General features: G+C 34.8%; 2 protein-coding genes across 3 annotated transcripts; both read left to right on the top strand.

Moving 5' to 3' along the window:
* Window positions 1-242: 242 nt before the first annotated feature.
* On the top strand, window positions 243-1,418 carry LOC120176424 (BURP domain-containing protein 3-like). Of its 2 annotated transcripts, XR_005521325.1 has the most exons (3): window positions 243-352; window positions 455-1,336; window positions 1,394-1,418. XR_005521325.1 is itself a non-coding variant. In XM_039182854.1 (2 exons), the coding sequence occupies exons 1-2, from the start codon at window positions 302-304 to the stop codon at window positions 1,280-1,282; spliced, it is 879 nt and encodes a 292-aa protein (XP_039038785.1). In that variant the 5' UTR covers window positions 243-301; the 3' UTR covers window positions 1,283-1,371. The 2 variants fall into 2 exon arrangements, 1 of the variants encoding a protein (XP_039038785.1); XM_039182854.1 differs by lacking the exon at window positions 1,394-1,418 and having other exon boundaries at window positions 455-1,371.
* A 5,749-nt stretch (window positions 1,419-7,167) lies between these two features.
* On the top strand, window positions 7,168-22,765 carry LOC120176414 (UDP-glucose:glycoprotein glucosyltransferase-like). Its single transcript, XM_039182842.1, is given in 38 exon segments — window positions 7,168-7,448; window positions 7,651-8,094; window positions 8,211-8,361; window positions 8,795-8,966; window positions 9,580-9,653; window positions 9,881-9,977; window positions 10,060-10,172; window positions 10,293-10,408; window positions 11,031-11,088; window positions 11,748-11,900; window positions 12,011-12,109; window positions 12,242-12,406; window positions 12,591-12,659; window positions 13,449-13,537; window positions 13,664-13,810; window positions 14,166-14,319; window positions 14,411-14,516; window positions 14,609-14,703; window positions 14,808-14,920; window positions 15,024-15,234; window positions 15,439-15,507; window positions 15,659-15,801; window positions 16,153-16,254; window positions 17,391-17,445; window positions 17,447-17,539; window positions 18,635-18,691; window positions 18,768-18,898; window positions 19,050-19,138; window positions 19,234-19,583; window positions 19,674-19,766; window positions 20,343-20,407; window positions 20,814-20,916; window positions 21,279-21,437; window positions 21,537-21,677; window positions 21,814-21,857; window positions 21,942-22,056; window positions 22,149-22,301; window positions 22,379-22,765. Coding segments are annotated over 38 exon segments (4,932 nt in total). The 5' UTR covers window positions 7,168-7,287; the 3' UTR covers window positions 22,562-22,765.
* Window positions 22,766-23,467: the final 702 nt, after the last annotated feature.

Consider the following 23,467-nt stretch of genomic DNA (forward strand, 5'->3'; position numbering starts at 1 on the left):
AACGTACTAACGGCAGTGTAACAACGTCAACCGACCGGGGACTATATTGCAAACAGACTAAATGTTGGGGGATTGTATTGTAAGTTTTAAAAGTTAGGGGACCTAAATGAAAGCTTTAGAAAAGTTCAGTGACCATTACTATACTTTACCCTTAAAATATTGAAAAAAATTAAAATAACCATAGTGGAGCTAATTTTAACATTAAGCTTTTTTGTTATTATTATTAGGTCCATCCAAAACAGCTCCGTTCATCCTTATAAGCGGAAAACAAAGGTGAAATGCGTTCAATGTTGAAGAAAGAATGGGCAATGAATTTGTTTCTTGCAGCTTCCTCCTCCTACTTTTTGTCTCGGTAAGATAGAGTATTTTGGGTCAAAACTTTTAAATTATCGTATAATTTAAATATTTTTTTACAAATTTTATTTTTTGTTACCATGATTCAACTTTTTGACAGCTTGCTCCCCGTGTAACTTCGAATGGGGCCGATGTTCTACGACTTCACAGCATGGATTCCGACGATAACCATAGCGGTGGAGAAAAAAACGGACGCGGTTCATCATCCGGCGGCGGCTGGGCCGTGAGCATGGATGATCCGAATGATCCTGCAGTCCAAGTGTTCGCCCTCATCAAAGATCTTGTTGTTGGGAAAACAATGCCAATCTACTTCCCCTACATAAAGGATCCAACTTCGTTTCAGTTCTTCCCTAAAGAAACAACACAACACATCCCCTTCTCGTCGGAGGCGATCCCGGAGCTTCTCCGGTTCTTCTCCTTCTCACCGGACTCAAAGCAAGCCTTGGGGATGAGGCAAACACTCGAGGTTTGCGAGAAGGAACCGAAAGAAGGAGAGGTCCGAGGGTGTGCGACCAATGTAGAATCACTAGCTGATTTTGCACGAGGCATCTTGGGATCAGACTCGAAAGTCGAAATTCTAAGATCGTCTCTGCTTTCGAACCCATCGACTCCACTAGTCCAAAACTACACCATACTCGAGTTCGCGGAGATGTCGACCGGGGATATCGTGCCGTGCCACAGCGAGCCGTATCCGTATCCAGTGTACTACTGCCACTTCCAACTGGGAGCAGAGAGCAAAGTGTTCAAGGTTCACTTGAGAGGTGAGAACGGTGAGATGATCGACTCGGCGTTTCTGTGTCACATGGATACATCGACATGGCGGCCCGGCCATGTCGCTTTCCGTCTTCTCGGAGTCAAGGCCGGGGACACCGAAGTGTGCCACTTCATGGCGGCACACGATCTAGCTATGTTTCCTGTTCCGAAGTAAGAAAAAAAAGCTTGCATCGCAATGCATGTACTGGAAATAAAATTAAAATAAAAAGTAGTAGTACTACTTAATCTCGAATTAAGTGAAAATATACTCCACATTAGGTAAAAGGTGGTAATTTATCTACTAGGAGAATGGTTAAAGTATCTCTGTCAATATATAAACCTATTATACCTACCAAATGGAAGGGTAAATTTAGTTTTTATTTCTAACTTAAGCTTCAGTAACTTCTACCGGTGGTTCATGAAACAGACGGTTGCTCGAGAAACGCGACCGAGCCAGTGCAGCCAAACCATCCGCCACCCCGTTAAATTCACGCGGTGCATAGCTAAAAATTAAATGCCTACTGCATCTAGTAAACTTAAGGATGTGTGTTGTCACTGACGAAAATCCGCTCGAACCCGGAGAATATTCAAGTATAGATAATGCAGTCCTACAATCCGTTTCCACAATAACCTTATAGAAATTCAAGTCTCCATATAGTCGAGAGTCCTTCAAAAATGGCTCCTTGTTTCGCATCTAGTGGGGAGGAAGCTCCGATGGCTTCGACAAATCCCACGATCCAATTTTCTCCCGAATCTCTTAACAACCCACCACGTCTTCCATCAAAATAAAAACATCTACATAAATTCGTTCATTTCTCCACTTAGTTTCAAAAAGTCGATAAACGAAGATCTAGGAAACCCTCGAAGTAGAAATAATGTGAATGCATCATTTTACTGAATAATTCCCACAAATTAACACAAACTTTGATTGCAGCTTCTGTGATAGAGATTCTCCAGTTCAAGGATTTCAATCACGGTTGTGGCCACGTTTTTTGTTGTTTTTATCGCGATTGCAGACATAATAGATGTTGTTGTACTAATTACGAATACCGCGATCGTGCAATAACAGTTTCAGATGATACCGTTATCGTTATATAAGACCACTATTCTAGTAACGGGCCGCTGTTTAAAAAAAAACTCAAATAATAACCCATGCTATACCCAAGTGTGGCTGGAGCAGATTCTACTTTAATATATGATGCTTTTTTTTAAGAGAATGAGAGGTCTGTTTAATATCAAACTATTACATCTTAGGCTCTAAATTTGTTATTTATTACCTCTTCTGATTTAGGTAGAGAATAACAGTCGATGATTTTAAGAAGAGAGGTGAGTTAAGGACAATAAGTGTTGTTTGGTTCAGGAAGAGATATCCAGAGAAAGAATGTTGGAAAATATACTGTTGTAAAATAAGACATTAGCACTAATCGGAAAATATTAAATAAAATAATCAAATAGGAACATAAGCGTGTCGTGATATTAACCACTGTCTTAGAAGCGAATTCGTCATGATGTATGTAATCGCTACAATGAACGAATGGCCTCTCGAGGTTAGCACGACTCTCCAAAATTCGTACGCCCGAAAGATGAAGTGGACTTTGGTGGTACTACTCTTAACTCAATAAAACAACACTCATAATATGTTTTTGAAACTCAAAGAGAGTGTTTCTAAAGCAAACATTTGCTTAAGGATGATCTCTCAAGAGAGTGAAATTGCCCACTACTTATAAGCTAAATAGTGAGAGCAAAAACATCATTTCTAATGCACAAATTAAAATTATTTAGAATGGAATTAAATGTCATTATGAAATGAATTACATTTAAGAATACTCATTTTGTCTTGCATGGGGTTTATATAAAGACCCTGGTGCTTTTGGTTCACGGAATGTAAGATTACCAGTGGGAATAAAAGATTACCAGAGAATAAGATTACTGCGAATGTTGTATTTTGTGTTTGGTTGGTTTAGCAGGAATGTAAGATTACCGTGTTTGGTTAAAGGAATAAAAGATTATTGGAATGTATATTTGACCAAATTGTCCTTATTATATATTTGTATAATATTACAAATTGTAAAATATTTATATATTTTCTTTAAAAAATTAAATTCATAATATTTATATAATTTTTTTTACAAAATTAAAAATATAAAAAAGGTTTAATGAAAGGGTAACTTTTTTTAACCCCTGAACTTCATATAAAATTTTAATTATAGACTTTTTTTGTAAATTTAAAATAATTTAAGGATAATTTGTAATTTAACATTCGTAGAATTTTTATTATTCAATGACAGAAGAAGGATATTTTTAGAAAAAAATAAAAATTTAAGGGCATTTTAGTCCAAAACGCCGGTAATGTTACAATACCTAAGGGAAGGGAGGTAATGACATTCCCGGTAATATACCCAAAAAAATCTACTATTGGTAATAAAACATTACCGGGAATGAGATTCCCGGCCAACCAAACATGGGAATGTGGGATTCCCATCCCATGAGAATCTCACAATCCTTGAACCAAACACCCTCTTAGAGTTGGTGTCAAACCTAGGATTATGATGATTACTCATAAGTCAATAGGTTGAATAGATATAGCCGTTTGACAATGGATTTGGTTATGACACATCACGTGGATCTGTTGTAAGTCATATCAAAGGATTATGACCAAGTAAATAATATGTGTCTTCGGAAGATTTGATCAACGAAGGAATTCTCCCAGAGGTTTATTTAGGCAAAAGACTGATCACGAAGACGATTTACGAAAGAGATTAGAGAAGATATAACATAACTTAAATATAGAAATTGCAAATGCTGCTCATAATGGGTTGATCTTCTTGGATGCAAGTTTTGGTTGCAAATATTCAGCCATGTCTTGAAGCTTAGCATCTTGTATTGATTAAAAACAAATTGCTACTGCTACAGGGTTATTTCCAAGTTTTGGGAACAGGTTGCATGTGCTGAACTTTGCTAGTAACTTCTTTCATTTTCATCTTTTCTTTGGGGTGCTCATGTCATCTGCTTATCAGCTTGTTCTTCGTATAAATGTCATGATTAAATACATGCCCCCATCCCAAATGATGCAGAGATTTTGTGCTACTTTTTAAAACGAGTCTCCTAAAATATTTTATACTAATAAAGATTAATTTGTTAAATTTAAAATTATGATGAATCTACGAGGTTTTTTTATTTATTAAAATTCATTACGAAAAACGACGAAGATACTGTTAAAATCTTCGTTGATGACTTTTTCTACTATTTTCCTTAGAACTAAACAAAAAGTTTATTTTTCCTTTGAACGAAAATGTCTTTAGGGTACAAATGTTATATATAGACAAACCTAATTGAAATTTATGTTTGAAGTCCCTAAATTTTGAGACCTTACGATGGATCACATGTTACCGTACTTGTCATTGGACAAGCCGAACTAAACAAATTAAGATAATCTCGTTATTCACTTATGTTTAACCTTGTGGTTGTGGGATCGAGTCCCACGGTGGGTAATTCATAATTGCCGGAGATCTTCTACGGAAGTTGCTCTCAACCTAGCATTGAGGGCAGCCTACTACCCTACCTCCCCCTTACCCCATTATATATAAGAATAGGGTCAGCTAATTTTTTTTCCGTTATTCACTCAACTTCTTAATATGATCGTTGTCAATTTTGTTATCAGTTATATATATTATCTGGTAACTATATCTATCCACCTACCAATCCATCAATAGCCACCAACCCTAGTATCGACACCAATCACCCTATCTTCCAGTGTCAAGGACATATATACTGGCATAAGCAAGACTAAAAGAGAGCTTTAATCTCACACCCATTGTTTAGTACGCAGCAAATCGCTACAATAGAATTAGAGTATCTTACAAAAACCGATATTTAGTCAAACAGACTCTATTCTATATAAAGTCTATCTATAAGTGAAGAACATTAGTGAGTGTTATTGTAGTCATTGTCGGTATCACGGTTGTACGCTAATAATATCGAACAACACCTTTATCACTGTATAACGATCGTTATTCCGATATCAGATCTTATTTAAATTCCTATCACCACCCCACTGGTAATCATCCCAAACCGCCACAACCTCCGCTGGTTCCGTCGTAGGGGATCTCTAATGCGACGACGTTCGATCGGAAAAAACTACGCTGGTAAGCAAAAAATCGAATCTTTGAACACCTCAACGGAGCCTCAATACGAAAGAGGCTAAATCAAATATAAATTGGTTAAATGACACCATAAATCTCTCAATTATTAATAACATTAGAAATGATTTATCGAATTTTAAAACGTTATAGAATAATTATTCTATTGATTGATGGTAACAAATAAACCCTTTTTTTCATGAAATATATAACATACGTTAAATTTTTAATTAGACAAGAGTAAAACTAGATTTGATTCAAAAAATAACTCGAATTTCATATATTCGAATTGACTTAAAAAATTTCAAATAAAGTTTGATAAAATATGACTTGTCAACTCGAAAATTTTTAATTTGAATACTCACCCTAATTCTTCGATCATTTTAAGTATATTTTGAACAAATTTGAATCACATACTCCTTTAACACTATATAATATCAATTTAACTTCAATTCTTATTTTTAATAACAAATTTTAATTTTAATTTTTTACGATTACAGTTAGATTTAAGTTTAGTTGTGTAAATTAAAATAAAAATGAGATAAAGTGCACAAATGGTTACCGACCATAAAATGTTACTTTGTTGAGTTTTTCTATTATAAAATGCTACTTTGTTAAGTCTACAACTATTATAAATCATAAAGAGGTCTCTTGACTATAGGGCAATACTTTGTTGACTCCTTTTACTATTAAATGTTATAAAATGGTTACTAACTATTCATATGTTCCAAACTCATCCTTGTTCGTTTAAAAAACCGGTGGCTATCTGACTTGGACGTTAACCTGTGTGACTGAGATATGATAAAATCTTATCAAAGAATCGTTTGAGTTGTACTTTGTGGATCGATTCACTGTTTACATTATATTGTTGAGCCAATGTTTTAAATAATATGTTGCTGAACATTAATATGTTGCCGAGCTAAAGCAATAACAGTGCCAACATACATCATTAAAATATGGTTTTATCATTTCCCAATCAGCGGGTTAATATCCAGTTCAGATGATCGTTAATTTTTAACAGAAAAAGACGAGCTTAGAATATATGAATAGTTAAGTGATCATTTTGTAACTTTTAATAGTTAGAGGACTAAAAAACAAACTACATAATCATACAATTTACATACTTTACGCATAAAAATAAAAAGGTATGATCGATTTAACTTTCGATCTGATTTCTACAAAATTGATGGTAATAAGAAGTGAAAGGCTTAATATAAGAATAGTACTTAAACTATACTTAAAATTGATTTTTGGTGTTTAAATATTTTTTATTAAAAATAAGTGCTTAATGTTACCTCGGTTATACTTTTAGATAAGAACTATTAAGTGATACATGCCATTTATATTTTTTTGAAAAGAGACGTGTCACATAACAATTCTTTTTTGATGGCATGCACCTAAAAGTGTAACTAGAGATGACAATTTAACCCGAATCTAATGTGTTTCGACCCAATCTGATACGTCGATTTTTTTAAATTGGGTTCGGGTCGGTTTAGATTTCTTAAGTAGAAATGTTGGGTGGGTCGAATTCAGGTAGAGGGTGAGAAAATCTGACCCGACCCGACCCAACCTTAAGATAATAATGTAATATTTTTAAAAATTATTATTTAATTAAATTCTTTTTTATTTGGTCGGAATCGGATGAAGTATATATATATTTTCGGGTTGGATTGACCAAAAATCTAACACTAACCCAACCCATTGTTTATTTTTAATAAAAAAATTATTTAAAACAAAAAATTAATTTTAAATATAATTTAAACAATTATTCTTTTATTATGCGAAATTATTTCCTTTCCTAAAATTCCTTTGATATTTTCATGCAAATACATAAAGCCGCTAATAATACCTTTTGGTATTTAATTTCCCAGAAGTTTGTTCCAAGAAAAAAATTCCCAGAAGTCTTCGCTAGCAGTCGTCTCTCTTTAACTTATTACTCCTCAAAGCCCGATCTCTCTTAGTGACTCATCAATGTCGGATGTAATCCCATTTGAAATTATATAGAAAATCGATTGGGAAAACATAGTTTCGGTTTGCCCAGATGGATGCCCTTTTCAGATCTCGCTTTCGCATTCTGTTCATCCTCGCTTGTTTGTTGATTTGTGGTTTCGCTTTCGTTGGAGCTCAAAATCGAAGGCCGAAGAACGTTCAGGTTGCGATTCGGGCTAAATGGTCGGGTACTCCATTGCTCTTGGAAGCCGGGTCGGTTCCCTTTCTTCTTATTATTATAGCTTTAATTTTGGGTTTGTTCTGTTTATGATTCTATTGTTGTGGGATTTGTTTATTTGTTCGTATTCGTATTAAAGTTGCTCTCTTGGGGTAAAAGGATGTATTCTTTAGTGTTAATTTAGTTTCCTTAAGCAATTCTGCATCTGTATTTTTTATGCTTTTCTGATTGTTGCAGTGAATTACTGTCTAAAGAGTCGAAAAATCTTTTTTGGGAGTTCATTGATGGCTGGCTACGTGTTGCGAAAACTGAGGGTGATTCTCATTCGGCTAAAGATTGCCTTGTTAAGATTTTGAAACATGGCAGCTCTGTTTTAAGTGAATCATTGGCATCGTTATTTGAATTCTCCTTGACTCTGAGATCGGCATCCCCTCGATTGGTGCTTTACCGGCAACTAGCGGAGGAGTCTCTTTCTTCTTTTCCGCTGTCTGACGATGGTTATTCACATAATGTGAGTGGGGTTTATGCTAGTGAAGCGGCGGGAACTAAAAAGTTGGACCCCTTTCTTGTTGGCGCAAACCCGAAAAGTCCTGGCGGAAGATGTTGTTGGGTGGACATTGGTGAGGAATTGTTCTTTGATGTTGCAGAACTGCAGTCTTGGCTTCAGGGACCTAATGAAATGTAATGTTTCTCTATATGTATGTGTTTTATTTTTAAATAACATCTTTTAAGTTGGAAATGGCGAAAAATTACTTATGATTGAACACTTGTTACTTTCATTTTTTGGTTGTCAGCAGTGGAGACTCCTTTCAGCAGCCTGAATTATATGAATTTGATCACGTTCATTTTGATTCAAACCTTATGAGCCCTGTTGCTATTCTGTATGGTGCTCTTGGAACAGGATGTTTTAGGGAGTTCCATCTTACTCTAGTTCAAGCTGCCAAAGAGGTCTGTTTGGTGCAGTTGAATTTGTTGCCATCTCATTCTTTACTTTATATTTTTCTTAACTCATAAAACCAAATAACATATCTGAATTTTGCTATAATGATAATTCCTGTCCTTTTTTCCTTTATGAACAATAATTAATAAGCAAGGATCAGATGAAGTAAAGAACCTATTGTAATCAAATTTTGAATTAATGACTTATTTGAGATCCATCTGGTCCGTATTGGGAGCCTTCATCATTGGTTTTGAGCTGACTCAATATTATCTAATTGATTCATTTATATGCTTGGTTTACTGGTCTGTCAGAATACTATTTGCATAAAGTTCCGTTCCCGTACGATGCTTCCTTTCATCTGTTTTTAAGGATTATTATATCACTTTCTTTGATGCAATTTCTGTTATAAATTTTTTGATTTACTTCTTATTTTATGTCCAGGGAAAAGTTAAGTATGTTGTCAGACCAGTATTACCTTACGGTTGTGAAGGGAAAGTTGGTCCATGTGGGGCTGTTGGTGCAATGGATTCCTTAAATTTGGGCGGGTATGGTGTTGAGCTTGCTTTGAAGAATATGGAGTATAAGGCCATGGATGACAGTACTGTAAAGAAAGGTTAGCACTCTTGGTGGAGCAGTTGCAAATTCAAAAGCCACCCCTTTTCTTGACCTTTGTATCAATTTGGCCAATAGGTTTATTTTACCATGTATTTTTTTTTTACTTTTTCCAAGGCTTCTATGTATTATGTGTTTATATTCTATTGCTTTCTTTCAATTGCCATTATGGATCTTTGCATTTGAATTCAGTTGTGATATTTCCTTGGCAGATGTAGCAGTATTTTTGTGGTTGATGTTTTTGGTTTCTTTATATGGCTCTTCTTTAATCATACTGTTCTCTCTAATGCAGACACTTTTGTCTTGGTGTTCTAACTTGTTTGCTCTATGGCTTTTGGAAACTTTCAACCTTGATTAGTCCTTTAATTTTTTAGTGCTATTATTTCTTTTTTGAGGTTTTGCTCCTTATGAATACATTTCATTCTTCTTTATCGTTCTCAATTGTAGTACAACTTATTGGGAATGCCTATGGTGTTCTATTACAAATATGAATATCTTGAAAAAAGTTACGTATTCATGGAAGTTTTATTTTAGAATGTATCTTGTTTGCAGTCATGGAAGTTTTATTTTAGAAAAAAGTTGAGGTATCTAAGGACTTGAGGTTTGAATTGCAGGTGTAACGCTAGAAGATCCTCATACTGAAGATCTTAGCCAAGAAGTTAGAGGGTTTATATTTTCAAAAATTCTGGTTCGCTATAATTCACCTTACCTTTTCCCCCCCTTATTTTCTTCCCATAGAAGTTACAACTGTTTCAAGGAACATTAGTTACATCGACATATATGAATAAACTTAAAGCACTAAACCTTCCACTTTGGACTTTGGAGAGGTGTCAACACTAGTCATAATGATTTTCTAACTGTTAAATGTGAACCATGTCATCCTGAAGTTAATATTTTCTTTCATCTCCTTTTCAGGAACGCAAACCTGACCTTACATCAGAGATAATGGCATTCAGGGATTATCTTTTGTCATCAACAATATCAGACACACTTGATGTTTGGGAGCTGAAAGGTACTGTTTAGTTAAGGTTTTCTTTTTCTTTCTAGTTATGAACGTCTTGTTTCAAATTGCCAAAAATTTCCCCTTCGAACAGATTTAGGACATCAAACTGCACAGAGAATAGTACAAGCCTCTGATCCTTTGCAGTCGATGCAAGAAATCAACCAAAATTTTCCTAGTGTAGTGTCTTCTTTATCTCGAACGAAGGTAACTTCTTGGTGACTCTCTCAATGTTTTAGCAGCTATAGTATTTATAATATAGACTCCAACAATAAGGTTCCCAATTGTGTTTTCTAATCAGTTTATACAAATTCATGCATTTTTCAGCTCAATGATTCAATTAAAGAAGAGATACTTGCAAACCAGAGAATGATCCCTCCTGGCAAGTCCCTGATGGCTCTCAATGGTGCTTTAATCAATATCGAAGATATTGACCTTTATCTGTAATGCTCTTTCACCCTATTTCTTTTGCTCTTCACTGAAAATTTTATCTGCCGAGTGTTGAGAATTCACGAAATTTTTAAATATTTACATTTGGTGATTTGGTCCGTCTATACTTGAAGATTTTGGTAATTGTCTCCAAGCAGTTTTAACCCAAACTTATTTCTTAATATTTAAAATAAACAAACTGAAGTTTATCATGTAAATTTTATACTTCCAGGATTGAAAGAAATTATTGAGTGCTATTATTCTGAGTGCAGGATTTTGAATTCTGTCTCAGAACCCTATCATGAAATGTCAGTTAATTTAAAGAAGACTTCCTTGGAAGTAAAAAGAATTTTTGCAGCTTCATTAGGATTTTTTTATGAAAACCTGATGTTTGATATTGCAATATATTCTTTGAAAGCAATTTTATTGAGTGTTTTAATGTTATCCAGGAATATCACTCTGGAGTTTCTTACAGACAGTTCTGTGGCAATTTGTTTTTATATTAATGCTTTTCACCCTTTCAAATTTTTTTATTAGCTCTTTATTTATTATTACTTGAATGCCTTTATGCAACTTGATTGATGTAGTATCAATTCTGAATCTCTAATATTATGCTTTTGGATTAACTTTTTATAGATTGATTGACCTGGTCCATCAGGAGCTATCCTTGGCCGATCAGTTTTCAAAGTTGAAGGTGAGTTATTCTAGGTTTCATTTTGTTTGACATATCAGTTAAATCCACTAAAAGAGTGTTCCTTTATATCATATCCATTTATCTCAGAATATATAACTTCATCAATGGAATGTCTAAACTAGAAACAGTTTTTGTCCTTTTTATTCTCCTCCTTTCTTTAATTGAACAAATATGATCATTTTCTGCCTTGTTCAAATAAGTTTGAAAATGCACCATTTGGGAACAGAGGATGGTAGTGTAAATACCGAAGCAGTATGTTAGATGTGTGTTTTGTGTCTTCCAGTAAAATAAACAATTAATATCTAATGTTTCTTTCAACCAGGATTTGGATAATTAATTTCATATGAGGAATGTATGTGTATGTAATATATAAGAGCCATTTGTTGCGCTAATTTACTCATTATGAGTCTGTTCAGTCTGATGCATTTAATTTATTGTCAACAATTAAAATCAAATTGATTCTGTCATTGCTTACCATTGGTCTCATGCTTATTTCTGACCAAATTAGCATATAATTGTATATATTTGATGAATTTCTTTCTTTCTAGTTTTTAGAAAACCTTCCATTAAACAAGGGCTTCTTATGAGGTCATTTTGGCATACATCTCATATTCATCAGCCTCTATATACAATTAACTTATGGATTCTATTATTTTCAGCTCCCTGGTAGCACAGTACGGAAACTTCTATCAACTGTGACTCCTCCTGAGTCAGATTCATTCCGAGTTGACTTTCGTTCTTCCCATGTTCATTATCTGAATAACTTGGAGGAGGATGCCATGTACAGGCGTTGGAGGAGTAATATAAATGATGTATGTTAGTTTATCCTAAAATCTCTCTTAAATAGTATGATAATTGTACATGTGTGAGCTTCTGTTAATGATTGCCAGAAAGCATGTCTTCTGATGACATTTTTCTGCAGATCTTAATGCCTGTCTTTCCCGGTCAGTTGCGTTATATCCGTAAGAATCTGTTCCATGCAGTATACGTTCTTGATCCAGCAACAGTTTCTGGTCTTCAGGCATGTTTTCATCTGCCTTCTGGATGTTTGATCTCTCTCTCTCTCTAACACACACACACACACATACACACATATTGAAATATCTTGGTCACATAAGTTTTCTCACCATAGTTTTCAACTGGTATCTTGCAGTCTATCGACATGATTACATCTTTCTATGAGAATAGTTTCCCGATGAGATTTGGCATAATACTGTATTCTACAGAATTGATCAAAAAAATTGAAAGGAGTGGTGGTGAACTTCATTCATCTGATTTTGAGCGTGACAGTGAAATCGAGGATGATAAATCCTGTTTGGTAGTTGCTTAACTTCGTCAAAATGCTTTCTGTTTTACCTTTTGTTTAATTCGATAATATCTATGCCTAGCCATGGTTTCTCTTCAGTTATTTCAATACTTCATTCTGTTGTCAAGTATCATTGAGGTTTCTGTTTTGCGAAGTATGGTTCTTATAAGCATGGTCAACTGTAATTTCTTTGCAGATTATACGACTTTTTATTTATATCAAGGAAAACCACGGGGCTCAAACAGCTTTCCAATTTTTGAGCAATGTAAGGGTTTGATATTCATTCCACCTTTTTTATGCTTGTACCTTCTACTGACGATTTGATGTATACTATATTCCCTTTAGTTTCTTGTTATTGACTTCATTACAGTGTTTCTGTGTTGTTTATCTTCAATATTTTCTGAAAGGTTATATGCTTGGAAGAAAGAGATATTTGAAGTCAAATCATATGCCCTTGGCTCACTTAAACTTGTTATTGTGCTTGTTTTCATCCTATAAAAAACATCTTTTTCTCTTTCAGCTATCAATATACTCATCTTTAAATGTGCATATATAAGATTTTGGCATGCATATTGCAAAAGATGAGAGGATTTATGAGTAGACTTTTCGTATGTGAAATTTTAAATTAATGTGTCTATTTGCAGATTTTTTGGCAGATAACATGTATTTGACGTGATCATTTTATGTTGCTATTCTTATTGTTAGTTTTATCATCTCTACAAAATGCCATGTTATGCCTTGGAATAGGAAATAACTTGTTTCTGTACTTAGTACGCATAAACCAATCCTGTAAGTGGGGAATAATTTCATGAAAGTTGGGGGAGGTTGGGAGAGTGAGCGGAAGACTGAAGCCTACTCTATACTAGGCTGAGATTGCTAGCTTTTCTACCAGGAAGGAGAAAGTTAAAACTATGGATGATTTTGAGAACTATAATGGTTGTATGACACTCCTTGCATGATTCGTTTATTCCTGTAGCTGAGCCTGCTGTATCACTATTTATTGACATGGTGCATTTTAACAGTTTTGACTAAGATTTTTACGTACTTGTAATAGATAAATAGACTACAAACAGAATCCAGCGGCTCTACAGATGAGGCTCTTGAAATGCACCATATTGAAGAGGCATTTGTGGAAACATTATTGTAAGTTTTGAAGTATTATGTTAACTTATGCTACTTATGCATGCTGATCGTGTTTTCCTTATTTGATGCTCCAGTAATCTTCAAATATTTAGATTTGCTTTGTAAATCAATGTGCTGTTCCTGTAGGCCGAAAGTTAAATCTCCACCACAAGAAATACTGTTAAAGCTGGAAAAGGGACAGACTTACAAGGAATTGTCTCAAGAGAGCTCCTTGTTTGTTTTTAAGCTGGGTATCAGCAAGCTGCAGTGCTGCCTCCTGATGAATGGTCTTGTTTCGATTCTAGTGAGGTATCTATATTCCTCATTATTCAGTGCTAACATCTCTTTCCTAACTTGCAGGGTTTTGACTATTTAGTGTGTACCTTTATGTGTTTGAGTTTATTACCTTTTTGGAAAAATTATTAATTGGCACCTATGTTTAATGAATCTGTTTTACCAGGCTGTAGTTTTTTTTCCTCCTGAATGTGTTTTTCCTTGTGGAAATTATAATGGCATGCTAGTTTCTTTTGCATTTAGATTTTGAAGATTACATCCAAGTATTGAGTTCCTTCAATGATTTATATGTAGTACTTAATCGTTTATAAGTATCCTCTTTTGCTTTTTTATGTTCCTCTTTCCAATTATCGACATTTGTGTTTATTTTGCAGGAAGCTCTTATAAATGCCATGAATGATGAGCTTCCCAGAATTCAAGAACAAGTTTACTATGGGCAAATAACCTCTCACACTGACGTGCTGGACAAATTCCTATCTGAAAATGGTGTCAGTCGCTATAATCCCCAGGTAAAGTGCTGATTAGCTATTTTTGCAAAATGTTAGCAATCTATTACTATGATATGCTTGTCATAACTTGATATTTGGTTGGATGTAGTAGATTATTGTTGGTGGCAATGTCAAACCAAGGTTTGTGTCTCTAGATTCATCAATCCTTGGAGGGGAATCTGTGCTGAATGAACTTAATTACTTACATTCTCCTGAAAGTAAGCAGGCGTTATGTTTGTTATTAATTTCATTTTACTATTTTCTCTAGATATTTGCATTCTAACATGTTTAATGACTTGATCAATGCCAGCTGTAGATAATGTGAAGCCTGTAACTCATCTTCTTGCTCTTGATGTCACATCAAAAAAAGGGATAAAGTTACTTCGTGAAGGAATCCGTTATCTGGTATTTTTTATCATGCCTTCTGTTTGATTATTCTTCTCTTATTGGTGTTATTGTTGTCATCACCATCATCATGGATGGCCTACTAATTCTTGCACTATTTCCAGATTCAAGGGTCCAAAAATGCTCGTGTTGGTGTTCTATTTACTGCTAGTCAGGATGCTGATTTGTCTAGCATTCTACTTGTGAAGACCTTTGAGATCACTGCAGCCTCATATAGGTTTCCTAAGTCTAAATGTTTTTATATGCGTTTGTTTCTTGTAAATTTGCTTTAGACTGTCAACTCTGATCTGATATTACTTGCATTATTGCTGCTTTTGCAGTCATAAGAAGAAGGCATTGGAGTTTCTAGATCAAGTATGCTCATTTTATGAGCATAATTACGTTCTTAGATCTCCTGCTGCAGCTGAAAGCTTTCAAGCATTCGTTACTAAGTTCTATGAACTTGCTGAGGCAAATGAACTGTCATCTAAGGCATATAAATCCTCTCTATCTGAAGCTTCCAATCTGAATTTGAGAGAACATCTGTATAAGGTAATATTAGTTGACTTTTCTTTTTCTTTTATAGGATGTTCAAGTTCTCAATGGGTGCTTTTATTTTCTGGTTTTACACATTTTAATCCTGTTCCAGTCCGAGTTTCTCTTGTAAGGGTTGTTAGTGGTGTTGTCTGGATTAATGTTGATTTTTGTTTCTAATTCTCTTATTGACATTAATATGTTATATTGCCATTTATCCAGGTGGCACAATTTTTGTATATGCAATTCGGGATAGCATCTGGTGTTAATGCAGTCATTACCAATGGAAGGGTTTGTCTTCTCTCTCTCTTAAATGTGTCATAAATTTATAGGATTATTGTTTGACCGATTCCTTGTTTTCTGTTCCAACTGCCAATGCTTGTTTTTTTAGATGCTTATGGAACTGATGTAGTTATAGCGTTCTTATTTTTCTATTTGACAGGTTACTTCTCTTGATGCTGGTATATTTCTGGGTGATGATCTGCATCTTCTGGAGTCAGTTGAGTTTAAGCATAGAATAAAACACATTGCAGAGATTGTTGAGGAAGTTAATTGGCATGGAATTGACCCTGACATGCTAACAAGGTCTGTCAGTTTTCTGCTTTCTCTAGCAGTTATCTTCTTCATGTAATCTACATGCTTCCCCCGTTCAATGCAGTAGTATAAATTGGGTACACTCATATGGGTATTTGGGAATTCTTTTTAAATCAAGATTACTATGTATCTTTCCCTTTGCGTGTGGTTTTCTTGGCTCTATAACTTGCACCAGCCACTGATTGTGCTGATTTAGATACTTCTGATTGGCAGTTACCTTTTCAAGTTTGAATGGCAACCTGATTTTCGTTATTTATGGCAGATATAATACTGTGATGTACTTTTCAACATTTCATCTTTTTGGCTAGACATACCGAGTTCTGATTTTATTCATAATTTCAGTAAATATGTTAGTGATATTATCATGTTCGTGACATCTTCAATGGCTACAAGGGAGCGAAGTACTGAAAGTGCACGCTTTGAAATTTTGAATGCACAATATAGGTAGGTACTTCTAAAGTATTTTGTTTCCTATGAGGTTCTCTTCTTTTCTTTCCTTTTATTCTTGGCAGAATTATGTTCTCCTTAAAATCATGTTGCATTTCATGTCTTCTGATTCTCCTTTTGATAGTTATCTATTTTCCTATATCATTTAATAATGTAGTTCCTTTTGATAAATCTCCATAGTTTTGTGCTATATGACTGGGGTGGGATTTACAAAAGAAAAGCATGATGGCCATAGCATTTCTTCAAAAGTTTCATCTACAATTCCATGATTATTTGTTTTTCCTACCGATCTCTAGTCCACCACACTCTTAGATTTAGCATGCCTTTATTTCTGTGTAATTATTCATTATTTGTCAACTGAAGCGAATTGTGATCAACCCAATCAATTTTGAGGAAAGATATGCAGGAAAAAAGTTATCAAGCAAAAGGACGGTGTAGCTTGTATTACCTCCTCACCATGCATTTCATCTTTTAACAATGAGTTTCTTCCTTTTAATCCTTACATAATGTTTTGATGTAATCCTGTTTTAGTCACTTTGAGCTTCTACATGAAAAATGCCCATATTTCCGTTATGTTTCGATACAAAAAGATCCTCTTATGTAACCATATAATAAGATTTAATTCTTTTTGAAACCCTCATCTTATGTTCTTAAAGCTACATCTTGCATACTACTTTTTTTTATATGTTTAAATTTCATTTATCCCATTAAATTCCATATTTATTGATTACCCTGCACTTACTGAAAAAAATAGAGAAAAGAGGAGAGAGTTTACTGGAAGAGAGTTGTTTTTCTCCGCTATTCCTCTGTTATTCGAATAAACAAATAAATCTGGCCTATTAAAATAGGCTGAGTTACTTACAACAGTGGAGTCCTACTAGAGTCCTGCTAGGTGTTTAGTTTCTTATCTAAACAGATAGCTATCTTATCTTTTACTTTGGTAAATCTAAAATACAAGTTTAATACAAAGTAAAATACTAAATACAAAGTAGACGGCTATATCCTACAATTACCCATGTTTGTTGTTGATTTAATTGTGTCTGTTTTGTTCTGTGTTTTTGCTGCTAACTTCTTTGACTTGTCTTCAAATGTCTAACTCGTACCTTTTTTTCTTTGTGAAATGTTCTGTGCAGTGCTGTTGTTCTTAACAATGAGAACTCTAGCATTCATATTGATGCAGTTGTTGATCCCCCTAAGTCCATCAGGACAAAAACTATCATCACTTCTTCGTGTGCTGGCTAAGTATGTCCATCCAAGCATGCGCATTTTATTAAATCCCATGGTGAGTTATGTTTTTAACCTCAATTATTTTTTTCTATCTTGTGTTCTTGAATAGAAATATTATTCTAGAAGGGCACATAAAAACAAAAGCATTCCTTTTAAATCGTATTTTACTAACTCTCGTGGTGAGTCAATATTTGCGGTATTGGTTATGTTTGCGGTGCTTGTGCGTAGAGTCTAATCCGGTATTGACCAAATTAAAATCTGAAATTTAGTGATTATGTTGATTGACTTTTAGGCTAAATTTGGGTGTAATTATCTTGTAATGACTAACGAGGCTGAAAAAAAGATTATTTTCCTAGATAGTTTTCCCCCTCAATTCTTGTATAAATATCCATTCATAGTTCAAAGCTAATACACACAAATGAGAATAATTCTCTTATAATTTTCGCCGTCCTCTCAAATTAACATGGAATAAGAGCCACAAACCCATATTTAAGGGTTGAATTCTTGTTTTTTCCATTTTTTAGATTTTTCTCCCAAATCCTATAAAAATAGATTTGGTACTCACCCCTTACTCAGTTTTTCTTTGAAATCGCCACCTCCAAGAGACTTGGAACACGATCATCAGTGAACCCTTGAAGTCCGATGACCATCTGACTAGCGTGTGGAACCCACAACACCAGTAGCTTTTGTTGATCTTTCCATGCCAATACTCACAAGGGAGGAGTATTCTGTTATGATTTTCATCCTTCTTTCAAATTAGTATGGGGGATGGAACCTAGGGCTAAATAGCATAGGACCTTGGACTCAGTTTATGTAGAGGATGGGGAACCGTCATTCCATGACAGAAATATTGAAAAGAATAATAAGGGATAGAAGCAAAGAGTTCTGAGAGTATTTTGCAATGGCAAATTATGTCCCATGATTAATTTCATTGTTGTGAGAATGTTCTGACTATATCAGTAAACATCACTTGATTTGGGTATATTACCTTGAAATTTTCAGTCTGTATGATGAGGTTACTGCATTCTTTGATTAAGTTTTTTATTAAAGCACGCTGCATGATCACTTTTCTTTCATTTTTTTCCTTGCTTGAAGTCATTTAATTACAAAATTTGTAGGAAAATATTATAAGCAATTACTTTTGTTGCAGAGTTCCCTTGTTGATCTTCCATTGAAGAACTATTACAGATATGTGATCTCAACCATGGTATGCATCTCACTTCAGAAACCACTCAAATTTGAGCACTCAAGAATGGTTTCTTAGCTATGTTAGTACCTTGCAGGAAGATTTTAGCAGTACTGATTATACAGTAAATGGACCAAAAGCCTTTTTTGCAAATATGCCATTGTCCAAAACACTTACCATGAACCTGGATGTTCCCGAGCCTTGGCTTGTTGAGCCCATCATTGCTGTGTATGCTTCTTCCTAATTATTAACATCATGATTTCTTTCTTTGTCTATTGCCTTACCATTTCTTCCTTACAAAATGTTGGAGGATTGCAACATTAAGTACCTTACTGTATTGACTAATCTCTCTCTCTCTCCGTGGATATAAATACCTTAGTCATGACCTGGACAATATTTTGCTTGAGAACCTGGGAGACACAAGGACATTGCAAGCAGTTTTTGAACTTGAAGCTCTGGTTCTGACCGGTGAGTTTGTTTTTGTTTGGAAATAATGTAAAATTTATGAGCTTAACTGTAGTAGTGAGGTACTCTGCGTTTTCTGACTTTTTTGTGTAATTTAGGTCATTGTGCTGAGAAGGATCGTGACCCTCCCAGAGGTCTTCAACTAATTCTTGGAACAAAGAATTCTCCTCATTTGGTTGATACTATTGTGATGGCCAACTTGGGTTATTGGCAGATGAAAGTATCTCCTGGAGTTTGGTACCTGCAACTTGCTCCAGGCAGAAGTTCTGAGTTGTATCTTTTCAGAGATGGTGGCGATAATGGAAACCAAGAGATATCTTTTTCAAAACGAATTACTATAGATGATTTGAGGGGTAAAGTTGTTCGTCTTGAAGTAGTGAAGAAGAAGGGAAAAGAGCAAGAAAAATTGCTTATTTCATCTGATGATGACAGCCGTGGAAAAGAAAAGGTGGGCTTTTTCTTTTTGTTTGAAATGTAATTTGCACTCTTCATTTTTGCGCTCATGGATGACTGAGGAGTCTTTTTGGATGCCTAGCAGGGACATAATGGCTGGAATTCAAACATTCTCAAATGGGCTTCTGGTTTTATTGGTGGCAATGAGAAATCAAAAAGGAGTCATGACAGTTCGGTGGTGAGCTCCCCCCCCCCCCGGCACATGCCGCATAAATCTATATGTTCTTTTTGTGCTGTGTAATACTTCACCTTTATTTAGGATTAATTGTTGCAAGAAATGGATATGAATATGAACCTATGTGAAGGTATAAGAATAAGAAGAAAGATATAAGAAAAGGAAAGAATTATTAGCCGTTAAACCATGGTCAAAATAAGTCTACAGTTGTAGTTGTGAGAGGGATCATATAAGCTGCGTAGTTTTGTTTTCTGCTGATATTAGTTTCTGGGTGCAGCTGTGATACGGACCACATTATCTTGTCCTCACCTTAGCACTAGCAACCCCAAATCAAACCCATCACTTAGGTCTAATAATATGATAAGCAGATCAAAACTGTAAATATAGTAGTAGTACGTAAATATGTTTGTTATAATCGCCGTTCAGTGAGTGGCTCTCAGTTTTATTTTCTAAGATCTTTCATCCTTCTTTCTCCTCATGGTATGATTCATGCTGGCACATCTGTGTATGTTTTATTGTTTGGTATTTATATTTAATTTCATCCTCAAAGTGCTGGAATCACTTATTCATGTTCCACAGGATCATGGGAAGGGTGGTCGACGTGGAAAAACAATCAACATCTTTTCAATTGCTTCAGGGCATTTGTAAGTGTTCAAGTCCATGCTTTGATTTGTAGAGTTATCGGCATTTACATGTTTATATGAATAGATAATTTTAAAACGGTCATACTGTGTAATTCACTTACCAATTTTCTGCTTCTGTATCAGTTCATATATTGATCTATGGCCATTTGCTTTCTCAGGCTCAACTGCTTTAATTCTCTTCCAGATTGTAGTTTCAATATGCCACACTCCTATTATAACTCACTTTTGTCTTCTTGCTTACTTTTTTGTCTCTTTTCTAGCTTTAACCAATTATCGTGACGATGAAGTTGAGGAAATTATTGTTTAGTAAATGCTATTGTTTGCAAAAAAATTGATGATCTGCCTGTGAAATGACAAACATTTTTGGTACGTTCACTTTACTAATTCTCGATCATCTTTTTTGCAGATATGAACGCTTCCTTAAAATTATGATTTTAAGTGTACTGAAGAATACCAATCGTCCGGTGAAGTTCTGGTTTATAAAGAACTACTTGTCTCCTCAGTTCAAGGTCGTATTTTTGGTTTCAAGTGGGAGGTTTTGTGCTGAGTCCTATAGGAATGGTATTTTTAATTTTTGTAGAAGGCTGTATTTTTGTTGATGTTCTATGGACCGAGGGCGTTGTAATTGTGGTTTTTGTTTGGTAATAAAATTTTGAGGCACTCTTTTCCTCCTTCCAATGTCCGTCGAGATACATTCTTGTATTTTGACTGTTATGAAGGGGTTTTTTAATGAGGCCTCCCATTCTTATAAAAAAAGGTCGTATGCAACCTTTTGGCATTCTTTCCATCTTTGTCTACCACTTCTTTCCTTCTGTTCATGTATCATTTGAAAAGTATATGTCTAATGCTTATATACTTTCGGTTTATGCAGGATGTGATTCCGCATATGTCCCGGGAATACGGCTTTGACTACGAACTAATTACCTACAAATGGCCTACATGGCTGCATAAGCAGACAGAAAAGCAGCGAATTATCTGGGCATACAAGATTTTGTTCCTCGATGTTATATTTCCCATTTCATTGGAAAAGGTTTCCCCCCTCCTTTTTTGTCCTTTTCCGGCTCTTCTTAGACATCTGTTCTCTCTACCGCTTTTGTTGCCAATTTCATGGATGATAATGCATGTGCAGGTTATATTTGTTGACGCCGATCAAGTTGTGAGGGCGGATATAGGAGACCTCTATGACATGGATATAAAGGGAAGACCTCTTGCATATACTCCTTTTTGCGATAACAATAAGGACATGGATGGATATCGGTTTTGGAGACAAGTAATGTGCTACCATACCATCTGCAAAATTGACTTTTTCCTTGGTTTCTGTTTCGGTTCTTTTAAAACCTGGAAACTATAACTATAATACAACTGTTTATTCTAGTTTTGCCTCCTCATTCCTCTTTCCTGTACAGGGATTCTGGAGAGAGCATTTGCGGGGCAGACCATACCATATTAGGTTCGCGATTACTATCTAATTGTATAACAGAAAACTGCGTTTCTTCTTGACATGACATAGGCTTAACATATCGTGCTTCTACAGCGCACTGTACGTGGTCGACTTGGTGAAGTTCCGGGAGACAGCAGCAGGTGATAATTTAAGAGTCTTCTATGAAAGTCTTAGCAAAGATCCGAACAGTCTAGCCAATCTGGATCAGGCAAGTTGAATTCATTACGTCATCACCAACTGTTTTCGCTTAGCATACGGTGGTCGTATAAGATATTAAAATAACCGATCGTTATATTTCAGGATCTTCCAAACTATGCTCAGCATAAAGTACCGATCTTTTCATTACCCCAAGAATGGCTGTGGTGTGAATCATGGTGCGGTAATGCCACGAAATCCAAGGCTAAAACCATAGATCTCTGCAACAATCCGATGACAAAAGAACCAAAACTTCAGGTAATCCGTAATCGTACATTATTTTACATCGGCGCGCCATCGACTCCTATCATCTTCATACCACTTTCTCGTCTCAGGGTGCTAGAAGAATAGTTTCCGAGTGGACAGATCTTGATTTTGAGGCTAGAAAATTCACTGCCAAAATATTAGGTGATGAATTGGAAAATCCCGACGCCCCACCACCACCACCGCCACCATCATCCGAAACTTCTTCTAACGACCGATCATCGGAGGATCGAGAATCGAAGGCGGAGTTGTGAAACATTTGGATTAGATAGAGACCAGAGCTCCTTACTATATGGTAAAAACTCCTTCCAATCATCACTAAATTATTATATTTATTTAGTGTAGACTGATAGGACGAAAAGTAACATTTTTTCCTTTCAAAAGTAAAGATTGTTCTCCAATTTTGTTCTTTCGGAAAAACACTTAATAAAGGGAAAATGACTCTTGCTATACCTCAAGTATACTTTTTTTTTGAATAAGGATCATAATTAATGTTTGTTTCGCTCGGTTGCTATTGTTATTGTAATATTTAAGAGTATGTGATTTCAAATACATTTAAATGTGTTATTTTTCAATTTAAGAGTATGTGAATATGGGTAGTTTAGGTATTTTGGATTGTATCAAAACAATTCATCTATTATTGTTTAGGGGAAATTACGCATCTAGTATCTAAACTATCAGTTTTAATTCATTTTAGTACCTAAACTTTTAATTTTAAAAAAAAATCATACTTAACGTTTAGTTTTTGTTTCATTTTAGTATCTCACCGTTAAAATCTTAACTTACTCAGTATTTGATCAATTTTAGTACTTAATTTTCACTTTTTTAAAACTAATGTGTTTAGGATCTCGATTACAGTTTTGGTCCATTTTAGTATCTAAATTTTTACTTTTTTTTAAAAAAAAATCTTAACGTTAAATTTCAAACATTAGTACTAAAATGAAACAAAAATTAAACGTTATGTATAATTTTAAAAAAGTTGAAAGTTTAGGTACTAAAACGGATCAAAATTGATAGTTTGGGTATTAAATTTGTAGTTTCCTATTTTTATTTATTTATTTTGGATTCAAGAAAGAGAGACCCAACTATTATACCCTTCACTGGATTTGATATAATTTTAAGGTTCATTATATCTTAAATTTGATTTGATTTTTAAGATA

This window comes from Hibiscus syriacus, unplaced genomic scaffold, assembly GCF_006381635.1.
Source record: "Hibiscus syriacus cultivar Baekdansim isolate YM2019G1 unplaced genomic scaffold, ASM638163v2 tig00112243_pilon, whole genome shotgun sequence".
NCBI lineage: Eukaryota > Viridiplantae > Streptophyta > Magnoliopsida > Malvales > Malvaceae > Hibiscus > Hibiscus syriacus.